Source organism: Balaenoptera acutorostrata, chromosome 10 (genome assembly GCF_949987535.1).
Source record: "Balaenoptera acutorostrata chromosome 10, mBalAcu1.1, whole genome shotgun sequence".
In the NCBI taxonomy this organism is placed as follows: domain Eukaryota; kingdom Metazoa; phylum Chordata; class Mammalia; order Artiodactyla; family Balaenopteridae; genus Balaenoptera; species Balaenoptera acutorostrata.
In genome coordinates this window covers 56,650,344-56,669,675 of record NC_080073.1, presented here as the reverse complement: position 1 = coordinate 56,669,675, position 19,332 = coordinate 56,650,344, and the positions used below count along the sequence as shown (strand labels likewise).

General features: G+C 36.6%; 1 protein-coding gene across 5 annotated transcripts in view; it reads left to right on the top strand.

Annotated features, from left to right (window-relative positions):
• Nucleotides 1-19,332, top strand: part of ZCWPW2 (zinc finger CW-type and PWWP domain containing 2) — a 139,111-nt gene that overhangs the window by 49,968 nt on the left and 69,811 nt on the right. For 3 of the 5 annotated variants that reach the window (XM_057554676.1, XM_007191541.2, XM_007191542.3), the window contains exons 2-3: nt 11,414-11,450; nt 11,558-11,911. In XM_057554676.1, coding sequence (XP_057410659.1) covers nt 11,571-11,911 — 341 coding nt within the window. In that variant the 5' untranslated portion in view covers nt 11,414-11,450; nt 11,558-11,570. The remainder of the gene's footprint in view (nt 1-11,413; nt 11,451-11,557; nt 11,912-19,332) is intronic. The other 2 variants (XM_057554675.1, XM_007191540.2) reach the window with 1 other exon arrangement.

Below are 19,332 nucleotides of genomic sequence, written 5' to 3'. Positions count from 1 at the left end.
CATTTGTTTCTAGGTATTTTTTGATTTCCCCTTTGATTTCTTCAGTGATCACTTCGTTATTAAGTAGTGTATTGTGTAGCCTCCATGTGTTTGTATTTTTTACAGATCTTTTCCTGTAATTGATATCTAGTCTTGTAACGTTGTGGTCAGAAAAGATACTTGATACAATTTCAATTTTCTTAAATTTACCAAGGCTTGATTTGTGACCCACGATATGATCTATCCTGGAGAATGTTCCATGAGCACTTGAGAAGAAAGTTTATTTTGTTGTTTTTGGGTGGAATGTCCTATAAATATCAATTAAGTCCGTATTGTTTAATGTATCATTTAAAGCTTGTGTTTCCTTATTTATTTTCATTTTGGATGATCTGTCCATTGGTGAAAGTGGGGTGTTAAAGTCCCCTACTATGATTGTGTTACTGTCGATTTCCCTTTTTATGGCTGTTAGTATTTGCCTTATGTATTGAGGTGCTCCTATGTTGGGTGCATAAATATTTACAATTGTTATACCTTCTTCTTGGATTGATCCCTTGATCATTATATAGTGTCCTTCTTTGTCTCTTGTAATAGTCTTTATTTTAAAGTCTATTTTGTCTGATATGAGAATTGCTACTCCAGCTTTCTTTTGATTTCCATTTGCATGGAATATCTTTTTCCATCCCTCACTTTCAGTCTGTATGTGTCCCTAGGTCTGAAGTGGGTCTCTTGTAGACAGCATATATATGGGTCTTGTTTTTGTATCCATTCAGGCAGTCTGTGTCTTTTGGTGGGAGCATTTAATCCATTCACATTTAAGGTAATTATTGATATGTATGTTCCTATTCCCATTTTCTTAAATGTTTTGGGTTTGTTATTGTAGGTGTTTTCCTTCTCTTGTGCTTCTTGCCTAGAGAAGTTCCTTTAGTATTTGTTGTAAAGCTGGTTTGGTGGTGCTGAACTCTCTCAGCTTTTGCTTGTCTGTAAAGGTTTTAATTTCTCCATCAAATCTGAATGAGATCCTTGCTGGGTAGAGTAATCTTGGTTGTAGGTTTTTCTCCTTCATCACTTTAAGTATATCCTGCCACTCCCTTCTGGTTTGCATAGTTCCTGCTGAAAGATCAGCTTGTAACCTTATGGGGATTCCCTTGTGTGTTATTTGTTGTTTTTCCCTTGCTGCTTTTAATATGTTTTCTTTATATTTAATTTTTGATAGTTTGATTAATATGTGTCTTGGCGTGTTTCTCCTTGGATTTATCCTTTATGGGACTCTCTGTGCTTCCAGGACTTGATTTACTATTTCCTTTCCCATATTAGGGAAGTTTTCAACTATAATCTTTTCAAATATTTTCTCAGTCCCTTTCTTTTTCTCTTCTTCTTCTGGGACCCCTGTAATTCGAATGTTGGTGCGTTTAATGTTGTCCCAGAGGTCTCTGAGACTGTCCTCAGTTCTTTTCATTCTTTTTTCTTTATTCTGCTCTGCAGTAGTTATTTCCACTATTTTATCTTCCAGGTCACTTACCCGTTCTTCTGCTTCGGTTATTCTGCTATTGATCCTTCTAGAATATTTTTAATTTCATTTATTGTGTTTTTCATCATTGCTTGGTTCCTCTTTAGTTCTTCTACGTTCTTGTTAAATGTTTCTTGCATTTTGTCTATTCTATTTCCAAGATTTTGGATCATCTTTACCATCATTATTCTGAATTCTTTTTCAGGTAGACTGCCTATTTCCTCTTCATTTGTTAGGTCTGCTGTGTTTTGACCCTGCTCCTTCATCTGCTGTGTGTTTTTATGTCTTTTCATTTTGCTTATCTTACTGTGTTTGGGGTCTCCTTTTCACAGGCTGCAGGTTCGTAGTTCCCGTTTTTTTTTGGTATCTGTCCCCAGTGGCTAAGGTTGGTTCAGTAGGTTGTGTAGGCTTCCTGGTGGAGGGGACTAGTGCCTGTGTTCTGGTGGATGAGGCTGGATCTTGTCTTTCTGGTGGGCACCTCCACATCTAGTGGTGTGTTTTGGGGTTACTGCGGCCTTATTATGATTTTAGGCAGCCCCTCTGCTAATGGATGGGGCTGTGTTCCTGTCGTGTTAGTTGTTTGGCATAGGGTGGCCAGCCTTGTAGCTTGCTGGTTGTTGAATGAAGCTGGGTCTTGATGTTGAGATGGAGATCTCTGAGAGATTTTCGCTGTTTCCTATTACGTGGAGCTGGGAGGTCTCTTGTGTACCTGTGTCCTGAAGTTGGCTCTCCCACCTCAGAGGCACAGCCCTGATGCCTGGCTGGAGCACCAAGAGCCTTTCATCCACATGGCTCAGAATAAAAGGGAGAAAAAATAGAAAGAAAGAAAGAGGATAAAATAAAATAAAATAAAGCTATTATAATAAAAAGTAAGGAGAAAATTTATTAAGAAAAAAAAATTTTTTAATTTTTTAAAATAAAAAAAAATTATTAAGAAAAAAACTTTAATTTTTTAAAATAAAAAATAAGGAAAAAATTATTACGAAAAAATTTATGAAGAAAAAAATTTTTTAAGTAAAGAAAAAAAAAAACGGACAGACTGAACCCTAGGACAAATGGTGAAAGCAAAGCTATACAGACAAATCTCACCCAGAAGCATATACATATACACTCACAAAAAAAAGAAAAGGGGAAAAATTAATATATCCTGCTCCCAAAGCCACCTCCTGAATTTGGGATGATTCGTTGTCTATTCAGGTATTCAACAGATGCAGGTACATCAAGTTGTTTGTGGAGCTTTAATCTGCTGCTTCTGAGGCTGCTGGGAGAAATTTCCCTTTCTCTTCTTTGTTCGTACAGCTCCTGGGGTTCAGCTTTGGATTTGGACCCGCCTCTGCATGTAGGTCACCTGAGGGCCTCTGTTCTTCACTCACACAGGACAGGGTTAAAGGATCAGCTGCTTCGGGGACTCTGCCTCACTCAGGCCAGGGGAGGGAGGGGTACGGATGCGGGGCGAGCCAGCGGCGGCAGAGGCCAGCATGACGTTGCAGCAGCCTGAGGCGCGCCATGCGTTCTCCTGGGGAAGTTGTCCCTGGATCATGGGACCCTGGCAGTGGCGGGCTGCACAGGCTCCCGGGAGGGGGGTTGTGGATAGTGACCTGTGCTGGCACACAGGCTTCTTGGTGGCGGCAGCAGCCTTAGCGTCTCATGCCCGTCTCTGGGGTCCGCGCTGATAGTCGCGGCTCACGCCCGTCTCTGGAGGTCGTTTAGGCGGCGCTCTGAATCCCCTCTCCTTGCGTGCCGTGAAACAAAGAGGCAAGAAAAAGTCTCTTGCCTCTTCGGCAGCTGCAGTTTTTCCTGGACTCCTTCCCGGCTAGCTGTGGTGCGCTAACCCCTTCAGGCTGTGTTCACGCTGCCAACCCCAGTCCTCTCCCTGCGATCCGACCAAAGCCCGAGCCTCAGCTCCCAGCCCCCGCCCGCCCCAGCAGGTGAGCAGACAAGCCTCTCGGGCTGGTGAGTGCTGCTCGGCACCGATCCTCTGTGCGGGAATCTCTCTGCTTTGCCCTGTGCACCCCTGTGGCTGCACTCTCCTCCTTGGCTCCGAAGCTTCCCCCCTCTGCCACCCGCAGTCTCCACCGCGAAGGGGCTTCCTAGTGTGTGGAAACCTTTCTTCCTTCGTGGCTCCCTCCCACTGGTGCAGGTCCCGTCCCTATCCTTTTGTCTCTGTTATTTCTTTTTTCTTCTGCCCTACCCGAATACGTGGGCAGTTTCTTGCCTTTTGGGAGGTCTGACGTCTTCTGCCAGCGTTCAGTGGTTGTTCTGTAGGAGCAGTTCCACGTGTAGATGTATTTCTAATGTATCTGTGGGAAGGAAGGTGATCTCCGCATCTTACTCTTCCGCCATCTTTCCCAGACCCCCTCAACTAATCTTAAACAAAGGCATCAAGAATACACAATGCGAAAAGGATAGTCTCTTCAGTAAATTGTCTTGGAGAACTAGATGTCCACATGGAAAAGAATGAAATTGGATCCTTAACTCACACCATACACAAAAATCAACTCAAAATGGATTAAAGACTTAAATGTAAGACCTGAAACTGTAAAACTTCTGGAAGAAAACATAGAGGAAAAGTTCCTTAAGATTGATCTTGTCAATGATTTTTTTTTGGATCTGACACCAAAAGCAGAGGCAACGAGCGTAAAAATGAAGAAGTAGGGCTACATCAAACTAAATTGTTTCTGCATAGCAAGGGAAACAATCAATAAAATGAAAGGCAGCCTACAGAATGGGAGAAAATATTTGTAAACATAGATCCAATAAGCAGTTAATGTCCAAAATATGTAAGGAACTCTTAAAAGTAACAGCCAAAAAAAAGGTTTAAGTTAAAAATGTGAAGTTTTTCTAAAGAAAATGTGTGGCCATCGGATATATGAAAAGATCCTTCACCTCGCTAATCATCAGGGAAATGTAAATCAAAACCACAGTTAACTATCTATCACTTCACACCTGTTAGGATGGATCTTATCAAAAAGTCAAAAGATAATAGATGTTGGTGAGGATGTAGATACACTGGAAACTTGTACACTGTAGGTGGGAGTGCAAAATGATGCAGCTGCTATGGGAAACAGTATGGAGGTTCTTCAAAAAATAAAAATAGAACTACCATATGATTCAGCCATCCCACTTCTGGGTATTTATCCAAGAGAACTGAAATCAGGATCTCAAAGACACATTAGTACTCCCACATTTATAGCAGCACTATTCGTAATAGCCAAGATATGGAAACAACATGTGTCCATTGATGGATGAATAAATAAAGAAAATGTGTAATGGAATACTATTCAGCCTTAAATAAGAAGGAAGTTCTGCAATATGCAACAACATGGATGAACCTGGAGGACATTATGCTAAGTGAAAGAAGCCAGTCACAGAGGGACAAATAGTATGTGATTCCACTTATATGTGGTATCTACAGTAGTCATATTCATAGCATCAAAGAATGGAATGGTTTCCAGGGGCAAGGGAAATGGTGAAGTGGGGAGTTATAAATTAGCAAGCATAAAGTTTTAATGAAGAAAGATGAGTAAATAATAGAGATCTGCTCTACAATATTGTACCTATAGTCAACAATGCTGTATCATGCACTTTAAAAAATTGTCAAGAGGGTAGATCTCATGTTAAGTATTCTTACCGCAATATTAAAAAATTAATAAATTAAAAAAAAAAAAGACTGAAAATGGACTTCCCTGGTGGCGCAATGGTTAAGAATCCGCCTGCCAACACAGGGGACATGGGTTCAAGCCCTGGTCCGGGAAGATCCCACATGCCATGGAGCAACTAAACCCATGCACCACAACTACTGAGCCTGTGCTCTAGGGCCTGTGAGCCACAACTGCTGAGCCCCTGTGTGCCACAACTACTGAAGCCCTCAGGCCTAGAGCCTGTGCTCCACAACAAGAGACACCACCATCATGAGAAGCCCATGCACTGTAACAAAGAGTAGCCCCCACTCTCTGCAACTAGAGAAAGCCTGCACGCAGCAATGGAGACCCAATGCAGCCAAAAAAAAAAGACCGAAAATGAATTAACTAAGCATTAACTCAAGAAGAGAAAGATTAGCTCAACAAAGAATGCCCAAAGAAAGGAAAGATTAAAGTGCAGCTATCAATTTTACAGAATTCAAAAGAATAAAAGAGAAGACTCAAGCTCTGGTTGTTTAAAAAGCGCTGACAAGATAAATGAGGGGGAAAAGGTATAAACAAATTAAGAGTAAAAGAAACATAATGAGAAATGTAGTAGATGCACTAGAATTCTTTTTTTTGTATTCTCACTTTTATTATTTACAAATTTGAAATTTATTACAAGAAAAATTCTAAGTTTGTTTCATGATGAATTGTAGAAAATAAGCAACAAATTTGTATTTGTGCAAAACTTATATAAAATGCTTCTACATGATTCATAATTTTTTATCAATTTTACTAATTTATGTTTTTGTTAAATAATATTTTCAATTTTTTGTTTTTTAATTATGAGAAATTTCCAATTTAGAGAAAAAATGAAATACCTATATACTCATTGCCTGGACTTAGCAGACATTAACATTTTATTCTATTTGCTTCTGGTTGCTTCATTTTTTTAAGAAGTATAGTTGATTTACAATATTTTATTAGTTTTAGGTATACAACATAGTGATTCAGTATTTTTATAGATAACAGTCCTTTTAAATTACTATAAAATATTAGCTATATTCCATGTGCTGTATAATATATCCTTGTAGCTTATTTACTTTACACATAGTAGTTTGTGCCTCTTTAGAATTCTTAAATATTTGACAAAATTGGAAAATCCTCCCTTAAGCAAACTTTCCAAAAAAGGAGAACATTCTATATTTCGCTTTATGAGGCTGTTTTAATCTTGATGTCAAAAACAGACAAAGACAAAAGTAGAAATGGAAGTTGTAGAGCAATTTCATCTGTAAACACATATATGAACCAATCTTAACAATTATTAATAAACTGAATGCAACAACATACTTTAAAGAAAAAAATCTTATGACGTGAACCCAGAATGCAAATATGGTTTATCATTAATTAAATCCATTAATACAACCTACTCAATTCACATATTTAAAAAAAAAACCTTATGTTTACCTCAGTATACAGAAAAGCCTTTGATAAAATTCAACACCACTTCAGGTTTAACAACAACAACAACAAAAATTCTCTTCATTAACTGGTAACAGCAGGAAAACAATTTTTTGTTACCTTTCAATGGTCTCTACCAAAAGAATGCATATATGTTTGACTTTATAGTCAAATAGTAGAATCATTCTCTTTAAAATTAGAAAAAAAGTCACGATAATGCCTTCTATTCAGTATTATACCTGTCCTAGCCAGCATAATAAAAGAAGACATAAGGATTAGAAATAGAGAAAGAAATAGAAAGCTATCATACACACACACACAAACACGAGGAAGTACACTAAATGTGAAGTGAAATGCAAAACAATGCCTTGCCCAAGGATATAGAGCTGGTGAGGAGCAGAGCCAGGAATTCACATTTCATTTGGGTCCAAAGTCTGGAGTCAGCAACTTCTAATCTACTGTCTAGTGACCCACTTCAACTGTAATACAAAATGCAGTATTATTCCTCATAAATTTCCTTGCCAAAGTATTACCCAAATTAATATATATGTGTGTGTGTGTATACATATATATATATATATATATTAGCAACATTTCAAAATCTTCCTTTAGATTTTGTTCTTCCTGTTTTTACATTTTTTCCACTCTTTCAATATGATAAAAAGTGCACAGTGAATATTCTTGGCCTTTGTATGTATAAGTTAGTCGCTTTAAAAATTTTTTTTAAATTTTTATATTTTATAATTAATTTTTATTGGAGTACAGATGCTTTACAACGTTGTATTAGTTTCTACTGTATAACAAAGTGAATCAGCTATACATATACATATGTCCCCTCTTTTTTGGATTTCCTTCCCATTTAGGTCACCACAGAGCACTGAGTAGAGTTCCCTGAGCTATACAGTGTGTTCTCATCAGTTATCTATTTTATACACAGTATCAATAGTGTATATATGTCAATCCCAATCTCCCAATTCATTCCACCCCCACTTCCCCCCTTGGTGTCCATACGTTTGTTCACTATGTCTGTGTCTCTATTTCTGTTTTGCAAATAAGATCATATATACCATTTTTCTAGATTCCACATATATGCGTTAATATACGATATTTGTTATTCTCTTTCTGACTTAGTTCACTCTGTATGACACTCTCTAGGTCCATCCACATCTCTACAAATGACCCAATTTCATTCCTTTTTGTGGCTGAGTAATATTCCATTTTATATATGTACCACATCTTCTTTATTCCTCTGTTGATGGACACTTAGGTTGCTTCCATGTCCTGTCTATTGTAAATAGAGCTGCAGTGAACATTTTGGTACATGACTCTTTTTGAATTATGGTTTTCTCAGGGTATATGCCCAGGAGTGGGATTGCTGGGTCATATGGTAGTTCTATTTTTAGTTTTTTAAGGAACCTCCATACTGTTCTCCATAGTGGCTGTATCAATTTACATTCCCACTAACAGCATAGGAGGGTTCCTTTTTCTCCACACCCTCTCCAGCATTTATTGTTTGCAGACTTGTTAATGATGGCCATTCTGATTGGTGCGAGGTGATACCTGGTTGTAGTTTTGATTTTCATTTCTCTAATAATTAGTAATGTTGAGCATTTTTTCATGTGTTTGTTGGCCATCTGTATGTCTTCTTTGGAGAAATGTCTATTAAGGTCTTCCGCCCATTATTTGATTGAGCTGCTTGTATATTTTGGAGATTAATTCTTTGTCAGTTGCTTCATTTGCAAATATTTTCCCCCATTCTGAGGGTAGTCTTTTCGTCTTGCTTATGGTTTCCTTTGCTGTGCAAAGCTTTTAATTAGGTCCCATTTGTTTATTTTTGTTTTTGTTTTCATTATTCCAGGAAGTGGATCGAAGAAGATCTTGCTGCAATTTATGTCAAAGAGTGTTGTGCCTATGTTTTCCTCTAAGAGTTTTATAGTGTCTGGCCTTACATTTAGGTCTTTAATCCATTTTGAGTTTAATTTGTGTATGGTGTTAGGGAGTGTTCTAATTTCATTCTTTAACGTGGAGCTGTCCAGTGTTCTGAGCATCACTTATCGAAGAGGCTGTTTTTTCTCCATTGTATATTCTTGCCTCCTTTGTCATAGCTTAGGTGACCATATGTGCGTGGGTTTATCTCTGGGCTTTCTATCCTGTTCCATTGATGTATATTTCTGTTTTTGTGCCAGTACCATGCTGTCTTGATTACTGTAGCTTTGTAGTATAGTCTTAAGTCAGGGAGCCTGATTCCTCCAGCTCCGTTTTTCTTTCTCAAGATTGCTTTGGCTATTCGAGGTCTTTTGCGTTTCCATAAATATCGTAAAATTTTCTGTTCTAGTTTTGTGGAAAATGCCATTGGTAATTTGATAGGGATTGCATTGTTTCTGTAGATTGTTTTTGGTAGTATAGTTATTTTCACAAAATTGATTCTTCCAATCCAAGAACATGGTATATCTCTCCATCTGTTTCTGTCATCTTTGATTTCTTTCATCGGCATCTTATAATTTTCTGAGTACAGGTCTTTTGCCTCCTCAGGGAGGTTTATTCCTGGGTATTTTATTCTTTTTGTTGCAATCGTAAATAGGATTGTTTTCTTAATTTCTCTTTTTGATCTTTCATTGTTAGTGTATAAGAATGCAATAGATTTTTATGTATTAATTTTGTATCCTGCAACTTTACTAAATTTATTGATTAGCTCTAGTAGTTTTCCGGTAGCATCTTTAGGGCTTTCTGTGTATATAGTACCATGTCATCTGCAAACAGTGACAGTTGTACTTCTTCTTTTCCAATTTGGGTTCCTTTTATTTCTTTTTCTTTTCTGATTGCCGTGGCTAGCACTTACAAGACTATGTTGGATAACAGTCGTGAAAGTGGATACCCTTGTCTTGTTCCTGATCTTAGAGGAAATGCTTTCAGTTTTTCACCATTGAGAATAACGTTTGCTGTGGGTTTTCCATAAGTGGCCTTTATTATGTTGAGCTAGGTTCCCTCTCTGTCTACTTTCTGGAGAGTTTTTATCATATATCGGTGTTGAATTTTGTCGAAAGCTTTTTCTGCATCTATTGAGATGATCATATGGTTTTTATTCTTGAATTTGTTAATATGGTGTATCACATTGATCGATTTGCATATATTGAAGAATCCTTGCATCCCTGGGATAAATCCCACTTGATCATGGTGTATGATCCTTTTAATGTGTTGTTGGAGTCTGTTTGCTGGTGTTTTGTTGAGGGTTTTTGCGTCTATGTTCATCAGTGATATAGGCCTGCAGTTTTCCTTTTTGTGATATCTTTGTCTGGTTTTGGTATCAGGGTGATGGTGGCCTCATAGAATGAGTATGGGAGTGTTGCACCCTCTGCAATTGTTTGGAACAGTTTGAGCAGGATAGGCTTTAGCTCTTCTCTAAATGATTGATAGAATTTGCCTGGAAAGCCATCTGGTGCTGGACTTTGGTTTGTTGGAAGATTTTTAATTACAGTTTCAATTTCATTACTTCTGATTGGTCAGTTCATATTTTCTGTTTCTTCTTGATGCAGTGTTCAAGGTTATACTTTTCTAAGAATTTGTCCATTTCTTCCAGGTTGTTCATTTTACTAGCATATAGTTGCTTGTAGAAGTCTCTTATAATTCCTTGTATTTCTGTGATGTCAGTTGTAACTTCTCCTTTTTCATTTCTAATTTTTTTGATTTGAGTCCTCTCCCTTCTTTTCTTGATGAGTCTGGCTAAAGGTTTATCAATTTTTGTTTATCTTCTCAAAGAACCAGCTTTTAGTTTTATTCATCTTTGCTATTGTTTTCTTCATTAGGTTAGTTTCTTGTAAGTTTATTTTCTTTGTATACATTCAAATGAGTGGGATTAATAGGTCAAAAATTGTGGCTATGGCTATTGAAATATATTGGCAAATTTTATTCTAAAGTGATTTGTAGTGCTCATGGAAAGGTATATGATTATAAGTGTGTTTCTAATTATACAATTAACTCTTGGATTAAGAGCTTCTTTAAATGGTTCTTATATTCGATAGTGGTTGTTCTACTAATTTATTAATATGGTATATGTAAGTCTTTTTTTAAAAAACTAGGTTTTGTATTTCAAAATAAGTTGCTGATAGTTTTATTTGTATTTTAGCTATATTACTTATTTTTTAGTATACATGTAACTATTATTATAGAAGCTAGAAGTCAGGGGCTAACTCATATAATTCTAACGTTTTATATGTTTAAAATTTTCATGATAAAAAACCTCTGAGAAATTTTTTTCAAATCATTTTAATTAATAATGGTTAAAAGGTAAAGCTATATAAGCAAAAGAGTCCTTTAATTTTTTAAAAATAAATTTCAAATTTTCACATGGTGAAATATTTTGCTGCCTTTGGTTTTCCTCAGAATTAGAAAAGGGGATCAAGTCACACTATGTCCACCATATACCGAAGAGGCAGTACAGCCTAGTGGATAAGACCATACAATTAGGGAGAAAACTGCCTGCATTTAAATCCCAGCTCTGTCACATAGTAGCTCTGGGACTTTAAATAAATTACTTTACTTTTCTAAGCTTTCCTTTTCTCTCTAAAAGTGCTCATACTGAGGTTGTTGGGAAGACTATATAAGCTGTGTGCATAAGGTACTTAGAATAGTATTTGGCTCATAGTCAGCACTGAATAAGACTTAGCTGTTATTATGGCAAAAGTACTGGATATATATTAGATATGTACTGACTGGTAATAGAATAGATATTATAGTAAACCTCTACTCTACTTCTGCTCCATCATACTTTTCTTATTTTTAATTTTGGAGCATTTTATAACCAGAGTGATTGATGTTTCTGTTTTGTTCCTTTGTTTCTGGGTAGGTGGAAACATAACATGTTCAACATGTACAGAGAAGAGGTGGGCAAAAAAGATATAAAAGAGCTACTTCTCGGATTTTGGCTTGAACTTTCTCTCCTTATACACTCAAATCGTATTCTTTTATTTTCCTGTTATTTATTTTCCAGATTAAATGCATTTATGGAAAAAGGAAAATTGAATAGTAAGATGATAGCAGAATATTGTAATACGGCAGTGGATTCCTCAGTGGAAAACAACATGTATGTAAACAAAGTGTGGGTTCAGTGTGAGAATGAAAGTTGTTTGAAGTGGAGATTTTTGTCAAGTGAGGATGCAGCCAAAGTTGATCACAATGAACCATGGTACTGCTTCATGAACACTGATTTAAGGTACAATAAGTGCTCTGTCTCTGAAGAAGACTTTCCTGAAGAGTCTCAGCTTCATCAAAGTGGATTTAAGATCGTCTATTCACAGCTCCCTCTTGGAAGCCTGGTTTTGGTAAAATTACAGACTTGGCCAAGGTAAGATTTTTGTTGCTGTTTTATAATAAACTATTGAGGTATAGTCTTGCTAAGTTTATTAACTTTCAAAACTTTTCAAAGAATCAACTTCTTCCCTATTGTTGTCTAACTTCTTATTTATTATTTTTTGATCTCATTGTTATTCTTTCCCTGACTTCTTTGGGTTTAATTCTTGTTTTTCTAGTTTCTTAAACTGGAAACTTAGATATCTGACTCATATCTGTTTCCCTCCTTATATGAGCAATTAAAGCTATGGATTTCTCTTATTAAGTACTTCTTCAGTTATATCTCACAAATTTTAATATGTTGTATTTTATTACTATTCAGTTTGTGATTTCTTCTTTGAAATGAGTTATTAGAAGTGTGTTTTTAAATTATAAAATATGCAGGATTCTAAAAATGTCTTATTGTTATTGATTCCTAATTTAACTGTTGTAGTCTGTTTCACTGAATCTTGATTTATGGCACAGGATGACCTATCCTGAAAAAAATTTATATTCTGTAACTGTTGCCTAGATGCCTAAAAGATTTTTTTCTTTTTCTTTAGATAGTTGTATATTTACTGCTGTATGGCTCAGTTTTTCCTGTTCTGAGTTTATTTCCCAAGTATGCAATGTTCATTTTCAGTGTATGGTTTCAAATTTTTTATTTCAATAACATTTTTTTTTAATTTTAAGCAGTTTATTCAGTTGCATTGCTTTGATTTTATTTTGGGACTTCTGTAGTACTGATAGTGAATCTTCTTTGGTTAGCTTTGGTATTAATTTTTTCTTCCACTGTTATCATCTTTTCATTTTTTTAATTTAAATATTTTTCCCTTTCCATCTTTTATTTTTCTGAAGGAGTTACAAATTGAGCATATTTTTTCTGTGTTCCTTCCAGTTTAGTCTTTATTGAAAACTTTATAATTTCTTTCATGAGTTTTGATGCCTCTCTTTTTATTTTTCTTAATTTTTAAATTATTTTAAACATCTTTACTGGAGTATAATTGCTTTACAATGTTGTGTTAGTTTTTGCTGTATAACAAAGTAAATCAGCTCTATGTATACATATATCCCCATATGCACTCCCTCTCGCGTCTCCCTCCCACCCTCCATATCCCACCCCTCTAGGTGCTAACAAAGCACCAGGGTGATCTCCCTGTGCTGTGTGGCTGCTTCCCACTAGCTACCTATTTTACATTTGGTAGTGTATATATGTCAGTGCCACTTTCTCACTTCTTCCTAGCTTACCCTTCCCCCTCCCCATGTCCTCACGTCCATTCTCTATGTCTGCATCTTTATTCCTGTCCTGCCCTTAGATTGTTCAGAACCTTTTTTTTTTTTTTTTAGATTCTGTATATATGTGTTAGCATGCGATATTTGTTTTTCTTTTTCTGACTTACTTCACTCTGTATGACAGACTCTAGGTCCATCCACCTCTACAAATAACTCAATTTTGTTTCTTTTTATGGCTGAGTAATATTCCATTGTATATATGTGTGCCACATCTTCTTTATCCATTCATCTGTCAGTAGACACTTAGGTTGCTTCCATGTCTTGCTTATTGTAAATAGTGCTGAAATGGACATCATGGTATATGACTCTTTCTGAATTATGGTTTTCTCACGGTATATGCCCAGTAGTGCGATTGCTGGGTCATATGGTAGTTCTATTTTTAGTTTTTTAAGGAACCTCCATACTGTTCTCCATAGTGGCTGTATCAGTTTACATTCCCACCAACAGTGCAAGAGGGTTCCTTTTTCTCCACACCCTCTCCAGCACTTATTGTTTCTAGATTTTTTGATGATGGCCAATCTGACTAGTGTGAGGCGATACCTCATTGTAGTTTTCATTTGCATTTCTCTCATGATTAGTGATGTTGAGCATCCTTTCATGTGTTTGTTGGCCATCTGTATATCATCTTTGGAGAAATGTCTATTTAGGTCTTCTGCCCATTTTTGTATTGGGTTGTTTGTTTTTTTGATATTGAGTTGGATGAGCTGCTTGTAAATTTTGGAGATTAATCCTTTATCAGTTGCTTCGTTTGCAAATATTTTCTCCCATTCTGAGGGTTGTCTTTTCATCTTGTTTATGGTTTCCTTTGCTGTGCAAAAGCTTTTAAGTCTCATAAGGTCCCACTTGTTTATTTTTGTTTTATTTCCATTTCTTTAGGAGGTTGGTCAAAACGGATGTTGCTGTGATTTATGTCAAAGAGTGTTCTTCCTATGTTTTCCCCTAAGAGTTTTATAGTGTCTAGCCTTACATTTACGTCTTTAATCCATTTAGAGTTTATTTTTGTGTATGGTGTTAGAGAGTAGGGAGTGTTCTATTTTCATTCTTTTACATGTAGCTGTCCAGTTTTTCCAGCACCACTTATTGAAAGGACTGTCTTTTCTCCATTGTATATTCTTGCCTCCTTTCTCAAACATAAGGTGACCATATGTGCATGGGTTTATCTCTGGGCTTTCTATCCTGTTCCATGGATCTATATTTCTGTTTTTGTGCCAGTACCATACTGTCTTGATTACTGTAGCTTTGTAGTATAATCTGAAGTCAGGAAGCCTGATTCCTCCAGCTCCATTTTTCTTTCTCAAGATTGCTTTGACTATTTGGGTTTTTTTCTGTTTCCATATAAATTGTGAAATTTTCTGTTCTAGTTCTGTGAAAGATGCCATTGGTAGTTTGATAAGAATTGCATTGAATCTGTAGATTGCTTTGTGTAGTATAGTCATTTTCACAGTATTGATTCTTCCAATCCAAGAACATCATATATCTCTGCATCTGTTTTTATCATCTTTAATTTCTTTCATCAGTTCCTTATAATTTTCTGCATACAGGTCTTTTGTCTCCTTAAGTAGGTTTTTTACTAGGTATTTTATTCTTTTTGTTGCAGTGGTAAATGGGAGTGTTTCCTTAATTTCACTTTCAGATTTTTCATCATTAGTGTACAGGAATGCAAGAGATTTCTGTGCATCAATTTGTATCCTGCTACTTTACCAGATTCATTAATTAGCTCTAGTAGTTTTCTGGTAGCATCTTTAGGATTCTCTATGCATAGTACCATGTCATCTGCACACAGTGACAGCTTTACTTCTTCTTTGATGAGTTGGATTCTTTTTATTTCTTTTTCTTCTCTGATTGCTGTGGCTAAAACTTCTAAAACTATGTTGAATAATAGTGGTGAGAGTGGGCAACCTTGTATTGTTCCTTATCTTAGTGGATATGGTTTCAGTTTTTCACCATTGAGAACAATGTTGGCTGTGGGTTTGTCATATATGGCCTTTATTAGGTTGAGGTAAGTCCCCTGTTTTCCTACTTTCTGGAGGGTTTTTATCATAAATAGGTGTAAGCTTTTGTTGAAAGCTTTTTTGGCATCTGTTGAGCGTTTCATATGGTTTTTCTTCTTCAGTTTGTTAATATGGTGTATCACATTGATTGATTTGCATATATTGAAGAATCCTTGCATTCCTGGGATAAACCCCACTTGATCATATTGTATGATCCTTTTAATGTGCTGTTGGAATCTGTTTGCTAGTATTTTGTTGAGAATTTTTGCATCTATGTTCATTAGTGATATTGGCCTGTAGTTTTCTTTTTTTGTGACATCTGTGTCTGGTTTTGGTATCAGGGTGATGATGGTGGCCTCAGAGAATGAGTTTGGTAGTGTTCCTCCCTCTGCTATATTTTGGAAGAGTTTGAGTAGGATAGGTGTTAGCTCTTCTCTAAATGTTTGATAGATTTCGCCTGGGAAGCCATGTGGTCCTCAGCTTTTGTTTGTTGGAAGATTTTAAATCAGTCTCAATTTCAGTGCTTTTTTTTTTAATTTTTATTTATTTATTTATTTATTTATGGCTGTGTTGGGTCTTCGTTTCTGTGCGAGGGCTTTCTCTAGTTGTGGCAAGTGGGGGCCACTCTTCATCGCGGTTCGCGGGCCTCTCACTATCGCGGCCTCTATTGTTGTGGAGCACAGGCTCCAGATGCGCAGGCTCAGTAATTGTGGCTCACGGGCCTAGCTGCTCCGCGGCATGTGGCATCTTCCCAGACCAGGACTCGAACCCATGTCCCCTGCATTAGCAGGCAGATTCTCAACCACTGCGCCACAAGGGAAGCCCCAATTTCAGTGCTTTTGATTGGTCTGTTTATATTTTCTATTTCTTCCTGGTTCGGTCTCAGAAGGTTATGCTTTTCTAAGAATTTGTCCGTTTCTTCCAGGTTGTCTGGTTTTTTTGGCATGTTGTTGCTTGTAGTAATCTCTTATGATCCTTTGTATTTCTGCAGTGTCAGTTGTTACTTCTCCTTTTTCATTTCTAATTCTGTTGATTTCAGTCTTCTCCCTTTTTTTCTTGATGAGTCTGGCTAATGGTTTATCAATTTTGTTTATCTTCTAAAAAAACCAGCTTTTAGTTTTATTGATCTTTGCTCTAGTTTCCTTCATTTCTTTTTCATTTATTTCTGATTTGATCTCTTTGATTTTTTTTCTTCTGCTAACTTTGGGGTTTTTTGTTCTTTTTTTCTCTAATTACTTTAGGTGTAAAGTTAGGTTGTTTATTTGAGATGTTTCTTGTTTCTTGAGGTAGGATTGTATTGCTATAAACTTCCCTCTTAGAACTGCTTTTGCTGCATCCCATAGGTTTTAGGTCGTCGTGTTTTCATTGTCATTTGTTTCCGGGTATTTTTTGCTTTCCTCTTTGATTTCTTCAGTGATCTCTTGGTTATTTAATAGCATATTCTTTAGCTTCCATGTGTTTGTATGTTTTACAGTTTTTTTTCTGTAATTGATTTCTAGTCTCATAGCGTTTTGGTCGGAGAAGATACTTGATACAATTTCGATTTTCTTAAATTTACCAAGGCTTGATTTGTGGCTCAAGGTATGATGTATCCTGAAGAATGTTCCATGAGCACTTGAGAAGAAAGTTTATTTTGTTGTTTTGGATGGAATGTCCTATAAGTATCAATTAAGTCCATCTTGTTTAATGTATCACTTAAAGCTTGTGTTTCCTTATTTATTTTCATTTTGGATGATCTGTCCATTGGTGAAAGTGGGGTGTTAAAGTCCCCTACTATGATTGTATTTCTGTCGATTTCCCCTTTTATGGCTGTTAGCATTTGCCTTATGTATTGAGATGCTCCTATTTTTGGTTCATAAATATATACACTTGTTATATCTTCTTCTTGGAATGAACCCTTGATAATTATGTAGTGTCCTTCTTTGTCTCTTGTAATAGTCTTTATTTTAAAGTCTGTTTTTCTGATATGAGAGTTGCTCCTCCAGCTTTCATTTGATTTCCATTTGCTTGGAATATCTTTTTCCATCTTCTCACTTTCAGTCTGTATGTGTCCCTAGGTCTGAAGTGGATCTCTTGTAGACAGCATATATACGGATCTTTTTTTAGTATCCATAAGCCAGTCTGTTCCTTTTGGTTGGCGCATTTCATCCATTTACATTTAAGGTAATTATCGATATGCATGTTCCTATTACCATTTTCTTAATTGTTTGGGCTTGTTATTGTAGGTGTTTTCCTTCTCTTTTCTTTCCTGCCTAGAGAAGTTCCTTTAGCATTTGTTGTAAAGCTGGTCTGGTGGTGCTGAATTCTCTTAGCTTTTGCTTGTCTGTATAAGTTTTAATTTCTCCGTCGAATCTGAATGACATCCGTGCTGAGTAGAGTAATCTTTGTTGTAGGTTTTTCCTTTCATCACTTTAGATACATCATGCCACTCCGTTCTGGCTTGCAGAGTTTCTGCTGAAAGATCAGCTGTTAACCTTATGGCAATTCCCTTGTATGTTATTCGTTGCTTTTCCCTTGCTGCTTTTAATATTTTTTCTTTGTATTTAATTTTTGATGGTTTGATTAATATGTGTCTTGGCGTGTTTCTCCTTAGATTTATCCTGTATGGGACTTTCTGCTCTTCCTGGACTTGACTGACTATTTCCTTTCCCATATTAGGGAAGTTTTCAATGATAATCTCTTCAAATATTTTCTCAGTCCCTTTCTTTTTTCTTCTTCTTCCTGGATTCCTGTAATTTGAATGTTGATGCGTTTAATGTTGTCCCAGAGGTCTCTGAGACTGTCCTCAATTCTTCTCATTCTTTTTTCTTTAGCCTGCTCTTCAGTAGTTATTTCCACTATTTTATTTTCCAGGTCACTTATCAGTTATGCTGCTATTGATGCCTTGTAGAGAATTTTTAATTTCATTTATTGTGTTGTTCATCATTGTTTATTTGTTCTTTAGTGCTTCTAGGTTCTTGTTAAACGTTTCTTGTGTTTTCTCCATTCTGTTTCCAAGATTTTGGATCATCTTTACTATCATTACTCTGAATTCTTTTTCATGTAGCTATTTCCTTTCATTTCTTTGGTCTTGTGGGATTTTACTTTGCTCCTTCATCTGCTGCATATTTCTCTGTCTTCTCGTTTTGCTTAACTTACTGTGTTTGGCATCTCCTTTTCACAGCCTGCACGTTCATAGTTCCTGTTGTTTTTGGTGTCTGCCCCCAGTGGGTAAAGTTGGTTCAGTGGGTTGTGTAGGCTTCCTGGTTGAGGGGACTGGTGCTTGTGTTCTGGTGGATGAGGCTGGATCTTGTCTTTCTGGAGGGGAGGATCGCATCCAATTGTGTGTTTTGGGGTGTCTGTGGACTTAGTATGATTTTAGGCAGCCTCTCTGCTAATGAGTGGGGTTGTGTTCCTGTGTTGTTAGTTGTTTGGCATGGGCTGTCCAGCACTGGAGCTTGCTGGTCGTTGAGTGGAGCTGGGTCTTAGCATTGAGACAGAGATCTCTGGGAGAGCTCTCACCAATTAATATTACATGGAGCTAGGAGGTCTCCTGTAGTCCAATGTACTGAACTCGGCTTTCCTACCTCAGAGGCTAAGTACTGACACCCAGCTGGAGCACCAAGATCCTGTCAGCCACACAGCTCAGAAGAAAAGGGAGAAAAGAAAGAAAGAAAGAAAAAAGTAAAATAAAATACAATAAATAAGTTATTAAAGTAAAAAATAAAACAATATTATTAAAATAAAAGCATAAAGAAAGTAATAAAAAAAAAAGAGGAGAGCAACCAAACCAATAAACAAATCCACCAATGATAACAAGTGCTAAAAACTATACTAAGATATACATAAATTTCAGAAACTAATCAGTTGCATACAGCAAACCCCAAGTCTACAGTTGCTCCCAAAGTCCACAGCCTCAGTTTTGGGATGATTTGTTGTCTATTCAGGTATTTCACAGATGCAGGGTTCATCAAGTTGATTTTGGAGATTTAATCTGCTGCTCCTGTGCCTGCACGGAGAAATTTCCCTTTCTCTTCTTTGTTCGCACAGCTCCTGGGGTTCAGCTTTGGATTTGGCCCCACCTCTGTGTGTAGGTCGCCCTCTGGCATCTGTTCTTCACCCAGACAGGACAGGGTTAGAGGAGTGGCTGTTTAAGGGGCACTGGCTCACTCAG